Genomic DNA, 10,273 nt, shown 5'->3' with positions numbered 1-10,273 from the left:
CTTTTGGATTTTTCAAAATTGAGTCTTTAAAATCTGCCAAAAGCTGAAACAAACAGGGCCTAAGCACATCTAACTTGGTTGGATTATTAATTTGTACTTATAATAAAACTATCTAATGAGTGTATAACGTGTGCACGACTTGTATGTCATTATTGACCATGATGCAAAGGTCACAACAAACAAAGTTGGTTAAAAAGAATAAATTGGTTGACATTATTTTAAGGCTCACCAAGAAAAGTGGACAAAAGATCAAGCCTTAAAATATAACGTGTGGTTAGAGCCTAAGAGAATCAAACCCTGTCTTTTAGTTAAGACACAATTACTTGGTGTCTTCTGTTTGGTTAGAATGTCTAGCAAGATAATTTTATTTAACTATTTATCAAATTTATACAGTTTGAAATTTTCAAATTAAAATCCGCTTTATAAAAGTGGACAAAGTGATTGTAGTTTTAATGTCATGTTCTCATTAATCATACACATGTTCTTATATCCAACTCAATATTAGTTTCCTATAGACCTATCATACACGCATGCTGCCTAGTCATCATCGACCAACCTTTCCTATCACCACTCTCGTAGAAGTTGTTAGATCGAACCACCAATCGCAACCTACCTTTCCTATCGCCACTCTCGTGGAAGTTGTTAGATGGGACTGCCAGTCGCGACCATCCATCTCACCTTCGTCTCAAAACTATGTTGGAGTTCAATAGAATCCCATTAAACGGCGATAATAGTATCCTTCATCCCACAACTTTAGTAGGGCTCTAGTGAATCCCTTGATCAATGCAAGTGGTGAACAACAAAACTAGGAAGAGAATGGCAATCCTACGAGCGAGACAAATCTCACCGTCTACTTATTAACGATGTGAAAATATTGAGTTAGATTTGTAGGGGAGAAAAGGTCAATTGAGTATTTCTAAATCTAAAGAAAACTAAAAGAATCAAATAATACTTTTTGAGGATAGAAAAAGATCAAATCGGACTAGGGTACAAGGTCATATGCATCTGGACACACCTTGGAGGGGAAAGACTAAATTGAAAGGTCAAAGAGGATTGTTTATTGTGAATGTCATCATCAATACGGCACTCATGCAATGGTAATCTATGTGATCAAAGCTCAACCAAAAATTTCAAGCAAAACCATCTAAATTCAGAATAGATGGCCATACATATACCAAAGTGGATCTAAAATATGGCTAAAACATGTTTGATGAAGAAGATGCATGTGAATTCATGCATACCTTTAGATTGGATCTAGATCGGCGAGTTTTAGATCGGATCTGTATCGGCGAGTTTTAGATCGGATGCAGATGGGAAGCGCTTCTCCTGCACGACATCGGGAGATGATGTCTCTCCAATTCCTAATGGGATGATCAATAGTTGCGCTAAGACTCTTCTCGTATTTATAGATAAATTTTGAGAAGCGGTTTTCTGCTTAAGTCCAACATTTAAACCAAATATAATTCTAGTCTCCATATATATATATATATATATATAAACCATAGTATAGGAAAATAGACTTGAATATCTTGCACAATAAGGCACACAATATTGTACCATTTTGATGGTACAGGCCAACACAACACATATATTGACTATTGACCCCTGAGAAAAATAGTATAACAGCTCTGCTACAACCTGCTGCTGCAAATTGCAATACGTGAAGAACACGTGTGCAAATCAGCCTCTCTAACTATATGAAGAAAAACCTACCCGATAACTAGAATAAGGATTCTATCTCTGCACGCTATGGACTTGCAGCGCCCCAACATGCTTAGGAAATTGTTGGATTCAGAATCAGGACTCTATCTACAATTGACATGCATAGAGACAGAGTCCTCTTCTGTTTAGGAAAAAGCCTTAATCCCCAAGGAATATATAATGCGGCAGAGGTTGTTAAGCCTTTTTATATGCCAGTTTCCGAAGTTTGCTCAGAGCCAAAGAATTCCCTGCCATGGGCATTGAGCAATGCTCCAATGGGATGTGCGCATGTGGGCAACAGGCCGCCAGGCAGGGATCAGGCCATCGTCCTGCTCCTGCCTGCGGCTGCGGTATCCCGCGCGCAGCGCGCTGCAACTCCGATGACCCAGCCCCGCCGGAACCGACCGGACCGTGCGCCAAGTCGCCGCCAACTGGTTATTGTGCTTCGCCGGCCATGGGCTTTCAAGCCGGTCCGAGGCAAACGCCGCAACCTTTCCCTTTCTTCTTCTTTTCGTCGATCCACCACATCTCATCCCGTCGCCGCCTCTACTTATGCCTGTGACTCGGGTGGTCTCACCGTCGTCGCGCCGGCGACCACCCGCTGTCATCTCAAGCTGCCAATGGTCCAGACTAAATCTACAACAAACTATTTATATTAAATATGCACTGCAAACCAACTTACACTATAAAAAATCAAACCACACCACCCCATCAAAGATAGAGGGAAAGGTGGAGATCCAGAAGTAGAGCACGAGCGTGCTGGTGGGGGTAATTTTAATTTCTACGCACTACTAATGGCTATTACGATGAGCACTACTAGCAGGGGCGGAGCCAATTGAGGTGCATGGGTGTACAGATGTACACCCAATAATTTGGACAAAAAAAATTTAGCAAGTGTGTGTGTGTGTGTATAGATAACTAACTAAGTTAGATCATGTTTATTTGAGCCCAAATTAGAGAACTAGGCCCATGGGCTGGCCTGCTATCTCAGCCACACTGCCTCACCCTCACGCCAATCCCCTTAAGGAGCTCAATGATAGGTTTGATGAGGTAAACACTGATTTGCTTATCTATATGTCATCATTCAATCCCAAGGATTCATTTGCTGCATTTGACAAGGAGAACTTGATGAAACTTGCTAAATTTTATCCCAAAGATTTCTCAGTCACCGAGTTGATGTGCGTGGTGATGAAAGATTTAGGAAGGTGAAAAATATTGCAGAGCTTTCAGTCTTACTTGTTGAAATAGATAAACATGCCATATACTCATATGTGTACAAGCTTTTGAAATTAGTGTTGTTGCTACCAATTGCAACAGCAAGTGTTGAAAGGGCATTTTCAGCTTTGAATTTTGTGAAGAACAAGCTAAGAAATAGCATGGGGATCAATACTTAAATGATTGCTTGGTTCCATTTATTGAGAAGGAATTTTTCCTACGTGTTGCTGATGAAGACATCATCTTCCGTTTCCAAAAGCCACCTCGTCGAGTTAATTTGTAACTTTTTTATTGTATGGATAATAGATTAAGAAACCATTTGTATTGTATCATGTAACTTTAACTTTATTTTCATGAACCTCTATCTTTTATGTGCGATGATTGTTCGGTTTCGGTAATACGCATGTACACCCAACCTTGAATTCCTGCCTCCGCCACTTACTACTAGTCAAACAAGTTGCAGGACGTGACCAACAGTTGCTCGGCTCTATTAGTATTCCAAACCAAATCAAACCAAACCGTACCTCTTGTGAAACCAAACTAAACTATATTGATTGCTAGATAAATCATTTTCCACCAAATTGAAGTAGCACCAATGCAAAATCCGAACTGCTGCAACCGGTTTCCACCCAAACCATTAGCAGCTTGACTGTCATCGCTCTTGTATTCTGCACCGCTTCACCTACCATTCGCTACCCCAGCACCTCCTCTCCTTTGCTAAGTTGTGGTGGCTTGTTTCTAGCACCAACCTAGACTACCACTCTTCTTCCTCTCAGTTAGTAGTACCTCCTCCATCTCTTCTTCCTCTCGGTTAAGAGTACTCCGCCATCTTGACCAGAGACGTCTATTCACCGCAACTGTGATTGGATGAGTTTCAATTGCAGTCGCACCCTCGCCCGCCCTCCGGCCACCGTTCTGACGTCGTCATCGCTTTTGGGCCGCCTCCGCCACCCACTCCAACATGACAACGTAGAGCTCCCCCACCTAGTCCTGGCCCACCGACTTGTAGGGATATGGGCAGCGAAAAACAAAATTTTCTACCCATAACCAGGAACTACTGCTGTTATAGATCACGAAATTACCACTAGACGCACGAGTGCGGAACTTCTGAAGCGCGTCGATGTCGTGCAGATGGAAGCCGGCAGTGCAGTTGCGAGAACCTTCTCACGTGCGGCTCGTCCTTATGCAGCAGATGCAGCACCTCCAAGGTATCCACACGCACGAAAAGAAGTGTCACGCTCCTGACTGCTAGATCCGCGAGAGCGACCTAGGGCTTGGGCGCGCAGGCAGGGCGGCAAGCAAGAGGGGGCGGCGGCCAAGGAGAGGGGCTAGAGTTGGACCCTTTTGGGCGCCCCCCTGCTTTTATAGCCCCTGGGGCGCCCCCTAGGTGGGCTCCTCTTGGGCCTCACCTTGAGCACCCCCTTTTGGGCCTAAGAGGTCCATCAGTTTTCAGTCTAATTCGGATCTCATCCTTATCAGGCTTCTTTTCTTTAAGTGTGTGATTTTATGGGCTCACATGCGAATAGACATGGCCCGAGTACTCTTAATCGGCCCAATAGTAGACAATGGCCTACATGTCAACTCCTATACGCACGCAAAGATATATCAGACGGGCCGACACAATGTCATATACATGTTGTTCCTTTTACTTCACGATATTTGGTCTTGTTCTAAACTGATCTCTCTTTCTCGATGCCATGATTCAGATCCTTGGTTAACACTTACCCTCAGCATGGCCATGCACTTCTTGATCTGACTCACTCGAGGGGCCCAGAGATATCTCTCTCAGATAGAGAGGGGCAAATCTCATCTCAACTGTCCATGTCTCACAGCATGCTTCTTGGCAAATCCGAAAACCACCTTTATAACTACCCAGTTACGGAGTAGCGTTTGATGGCTCCTAAGTAAGTCAATTCACATCTTGAGTACATGCGACAATCTTAGGTCCAAGGACACAACGTACATATTGTGTAATGAGAAATCACCATCTCTTATGTTGGGTCAGTTCAGACTCATGTCTTACATGAGTTCACACTATTAGTTTGACATCTTCATATCCATGACCTATGAAACATAGTCATCAACTAATACATGTGCTAGTATAATATTTATGTGTGTCCATGCATAAACTCCAACTAGAAACATTTTTAGAATATACATACAAGTAAAGAGTTTCACAAACAATTCACATAATCGTTAATCAATACAAGTCACTTTTTATGGATATTCAATGAACACTTTATTAATTATGAATACAAGAAAATATGATCATCTCTATGATTGCCTCTAGAGCATATTTCCTACACAGGTGTGTCCTCCTCTACTTCCAGAAAAACGAAAAGTAATTGTTCCTTCCTCCACTTTTCCTCCACACCATCTGATCGAAATCTAAAGTCCAACCGATCCCCACATGAGTGGGGGTTAATTAATAAGGAATAAAACAGGGCAATTTTCAGATACCGCTCTTATACTTTACGGGTGTACTTTTGATTGTTTGGACGACGCTGGCAAGCTTCTGGTTACGCTCCGCCGGCAAAGTCACGCACGCCAGCTCCTTGCACAGGGCCAAAAGCTGCTAATGGTTCGGTGTCAAACCGGTTTTGTTGGTTTGGACTTCAGCTGGTTAATCATTGGTTTGGTTTAAATAGGCTGGCCCTAGAAAATGGTTTGGTTCAGTTTGGTTTACCAGTGAGAATGGTTTGGACAGATTTGGATTGAGCTGAAATGGTTGTGGTCGATCCAATACACTATTACTGTCATTGTTAAGGTAATCTCGATCGTGTGGCCCTTACCACTGTCCCGACAGGCCACCGACGTCCATATCTTCTAGGAAGAAGCGCTGCTTGCAGGGTAGTTTGGTTTGGAACCGTTTGAAGATATGGGTTAATAAACATGTGGTTTGGTTTGGCTTGGATCCCCTAGGCGGCGGACTGGTTTGGGGTGGATTAGTAGGATATGTAATTAGTGTTACGGGGTGGGGTGGTTTTGGTTCAGTTTTTGAACCATTAGCAGCTTTATGCACAGCCACCGCGTCACGGCTGCAGCATAGAGGGCCCGACCTCCCCCGGTCACAGCAGCGTAGGGATGCAAATGGATAACTGGGGCAAATAGATAACTGTTAGATGCATCTCCAACCCTCTTTGCACGTCTAAGAGTTACCCATTGGCACGCCTATAGCAGCGGCTGCACGAGCGCGGCGACAGCGGAGGTGTGGCGCCGGCGCATCTGGGGAAGCAAAGGCGCCTCAGCGGGTAGCAGGGGCGGGCCTACCTTATAGCAAGGGTATTCAACTGAATACCCATTATTTGTGGCAAAAAAAATTATATATGTAGTGTATCATATATATATAGAGCGAAAATACGAATATTACACAAAATAATAAGCTTCCAAACTTTTAGTTTTCTACTCGTGCTGAAAAATCATAGCAGCCCACATCCCACCCCTCCTCACTTGATGGCCCACAGGTCCATTAGTGGTCAAGTAGCCAGTGAGCTAGCTTGACTGACAGGCCAAGCGTCCATGCACCCTCTCGGTCCCTCGATTCCCAATCCCCATCTGCAAGACCCTAGCTCCTCGAATCGATGATCACGGCGGTGAGGACGCAACGAGACCAAACGGAGGTAGGGGCTCGTCGGTTGTGAGGATGAACGGCTGTAGGGGCTCCGGGCGGACGGCGTCACGGGCTTGGCAGCCGGGCGGGCCATGAGACGCGGGCAGCGACCAGGCTAGCCGCAGCTAGGCAGGGGTGCATGGTTTGGGCGTGCATGACATGGCGCACGCGGCCAGGGCATGGCACTGCCCCTTCTCTAGTGCGGCAGGGCCTGCACAGCTCCGCCGCTCCAGCAGTCCGTGCCCTTTGGAGTGTGAGCGAGCAACCAGAAGCGGGTCTGAGTGAAATCAAAACCTGAGCGCAAAGTGAGTTGACTAGTGATAAATTTGATCTTAAGTTTGAAAATTATCATTATAGTTCATAAAATTTGGCTTGTCAAAACAAATTACATCTTTTGAAATTTTGAATATCCATCTCTCAAATTCTGGGCCCGCCCCTGGCGGGTAGAAGCTAGACTAGATGTAGCATACAGTCACCCCTTCAGATGATTTGTGTAGCTGAACTTGTCGATCTAATCTGTTTAAAATTCAGCTCCTAAACTACTTTATTATTAAGAAAAGAAGAGAAGACACGAGCAGTATATATAAGGAAACCGTTCAAGTTTGCCAATTGCAACACACTAACTCATAGTTTTTTTTTCGAAAAGTATACATTCCGAATCATTGCAATTTTCGCAAACACTGTCCCTACTTGAGCCACTATCAGCTCACAAGCAAACAACCCCTAACCACGAGATTTCGGTTTGCTTAGCACGGAGGCAAACGGTAACAAACAAGGTCCACAAGTGTGAAGTTTTGCTTCTCATCAGTCATGCTCGAGCAAGCAAAGCACACAGCTCAGGAAAGAAAGGGAGATCAGGGACGGGCCGGATTGGACTTGGGCCCGGCCCACGCGCACTCGTCCCAGCCCTCCTCCACGGCGGGCCCCCGCCTGCGGGCGCGGGCGCGCGCCAGGAGGGACGTGGCCACGGCCACCACCAGCCGCGCCGGCACGTGCGCGCACGCCTCCAGCCGCCGCAGCGCGTCTCCGTGGCCGTGGCTGGCGCCGCCGCCTCCCGCCGCCACCTCCCGCCAGAGCGCGGCCGCCATGGCGACGCGCGGCGGGACGCGCGCGGCCGCGGCGTCGGACCCGCGGGCGCGGAGCGCGCGCCAGGCCGCCGCGGCGCGCAGGCGCGCCGCCCCCGGCGCGAGGCCCATCCGCTTGGCCCACGCCTCGAGCACCACCTCGGCGCGCCCCGCGGCCGCGGCCGCCGCCGCACCCCTCCTCGGCGGCCTCCCGGCCCGCGCCCGGCCCCCGCGCGCCGTGGACGCCGAGTCGGCCGCGGACACGCACGAGCTCGCCGCGGACGCGTACCCCTCGTCCTCCTCTTCTTCTTGCGCCGTCACCGGGGGGAGGAGGAGGAGGAGGCGCGTGCGGCGGTGCCGCGCCGCGAGGAAGTTGGCCCCGTGCACCTTGGCGTCGCACGCGGCGCAGAGGAACGCCGCGTCCGCCGCGCAGTGCACGGCCGCGGGCGCGCCGCAGAGCTCGCAGCCGCACCCGGCCGCGCCCGTCCAGGCGACCCCGCTCCCGCCGCCGCGCCCCATCGCCTCCCCCTCCCGCCGCCGCGTCTAGCCGCGCGCCGTCGCCTCCTCCTCCTCCTCGTCGTCCTCCCGCCTCCTCACTCCGTCCTGCCGCCGCACCGGCTCGGTCTTGCCCTCTCGCTTCCCGTCCACCCGCGCCGCGGCGACGCCTGAGAGGTAAACGCTTCCAGTCCAGCCGAGGTTGATCGACGGAGAGGTCGGTTAGCGGTGAGCTCGGCGCGGCGCGGCGCGTATTTAAGGAGGCGGAGGCGGTGGCCGGGTGGCCGCTCGCGGCTGTGTGTGTCCGTGACATCGCGGGTCGCCCCCTTCCACGTGCAGTTCGGAGAGGGGGCCCGTCCCTCTCGCCAGGACGACGTGGACGCAAGCGGCGTCGCAGCCGTCGCTCGACGCCTCGCGCGCGCCCCGCCCACACAGCGAAGGAGACGTCGGCGTCTCCTCCTCCGTTCCCGTGGCGCCCCTCGTCTCGCGCGATCACCGCGCGACACTTGGGCAGGAGCTCCCACCACGCGACCAGAAATGCCTTGTTAACTACTAGTATAACAAGTGGTTATAGTTAACCGAGTGGGAAATGATTGGCCGGTCAGCTCCACCCCGTCTCGTCCGCGGCCACAGGCCGCTCGTTGCGGGGGTCGGTGGGCGTGGGCTCCTCGGAGGCGTTGCCGCCGTACGTGCGTAGAGCGATCCCCGGCCACACAACCTCGTCGCGGTCGAAACAAATCGCGCGCGCGCAAACTTCTTCGCCCGCCCGTCGTGGAAAGGCAGCGGCGGCCGGCGGGCGACCGGAGCGCCTTTCGGCCGCCTGCTTGCGTTCCTCCCTTGTCGTTTCTGCAGCTCCGGAACGAATGAATTCGAGCCAATTCGCTTGATGCCATTAAAATTTTAGCCAATCTCTTGAGTGCCATTGACCCCACATGTCATAGACAAAAAAATCCATTCAATGTCATTTAGTGGCATTTAAGGGATTGACGAAAATTTCAATGACATTCAGAGAATTAACTCAATGAATTCCCTCGCTTTCGGACCATGGCTAGATCTGGCCCCGTTGGCCGGTTTGCGTGTGTCGATGTTTGAGGCAACGGTCTTCGTATTCGCTGACGACACGGCAGATCCGGCGCATGTACACGTACAATACGTATTGGCCCGATCCGCCACCGACTAACTGCGAGCGACCGACCACGCACGCACCATGGCTCCCGAGTCCACGACGCGTCGACGCCGCGCGGCGATACGTGACCGGCTACCCTCCCATCCGGTTGCGTCGCGGCAACGGAACGCTTCGTTCGCTGCTTGCTTGCCGGGGGAAGAAGGAAGAAAAATATCCGGGGCGAGGCGAACAGGGGTGTGACACGGTGCCGCGCCGGGGGCCAGGAAATCGATTCCGTCCGCGGGGTAGCTAGGCAGAGGCCGGGCGCGCGCGCGCGTGTCGAGCCGCGCACGGCGGGGCAGGTCATCTCGGCCGTGAACTTGTGGCGTGGGGCTCGTTCGTGGTGACGTGCCACGGACCACCATTTTTAATTTTTCCCTAATAACCAGCCGTTAGGGTCTAGAGAGAGAGAGAGAGAGACTCGCGTGAAACGGAGGCCACAAACCCCGGCGGCGAGTTTGGCGCTGCGTGTGATCCGGGGACGCCAGTGGTGATGCGAGCTCGCAATGGAATCCAGGTAGAGAGAGGGACTCTCTCGTCCAAACCAGGCCCGTTTGTTTAATGTGTGGGGGCGCGGCCTCGCGCGAGCGCTCGGTCGGCACGGCAGCTCTTGGCTCTCGTTCGCAATGTTCTTCTGGAACCTTCAGCTTCGCCTTTCTCTTTGTGCGGCTACATGCTTTGGGTCCCAAATCGTGTGGCCAATGGAGTACTCCTAGCCGACTAGTGCGGGTTAGTTTTACCGGGAGCGTCAAACCATGCGTCCGTCGTCCCCCAAACACCCAGAAGCCAGAAGCTAGCTTCGTCGCGTACGGGCAGTCACAACCGCCTCCTTTTTGCATTTGCGTTCGTGCCATTCATGTTTATTGGCTGTGTTTGGATCCAAGGGCTAAAGTTATTTGGGCTAGAGCTAGCTAATTAGCTCAAATAAATATCCCTTCAATAAAATAGTCTTTGACATGTTTGGATCCAAGAGCTATTTAGCTTTTAAAACATTTTTTCCTAATCATTGGAGTTCTATTACCT

The 10,273-nt window shown here is 50.4% G+C and overlaps 1 protein-coding gene across 1 annotated transcript; it reads right to left on the bottom strand.

Moving 5' to 3' along the window:
• Window positions 1-7,108: 7,108 nt before the first annotated feature.
• LOC120704132 (B-box zinc finger protein 32-like) lies at window positions 7,109-8,586 on the bottom strand. Its single transcript, XM_039988405.1, has one exon. It carries the CDS (start codon window positions 8,107-8,109, stop codon window positions 7,381-7,383), a length of 729 nt encoding a protein of 242 aa, XP_039844339.1. The 5' UTR covers window positions 8,110-8,586; the 3' UTR covers window positions 7,109-7,380.
• Between the last annotated feature and the right edge of the window lie 1,687 nt (window positions 8,587-10,273).

This window comes from Panicum virgatum, chromosome 4K (assembly GCF_016808335.1).
Source record: "Panicum virgatum strain AP13 chromosome 4K, P.virgatum_v5, whole genome shotgun sequence".
Taxonomy (NCBI): Eukaryota; Viridiplantae; Streptophyta; class Magnoliopsida; order Poales; family Poaceae; genus Panicum; species Panicum virgatum.
This window is presented reverse-complemented; position numbering and strand designations above follow the sequence as displayed.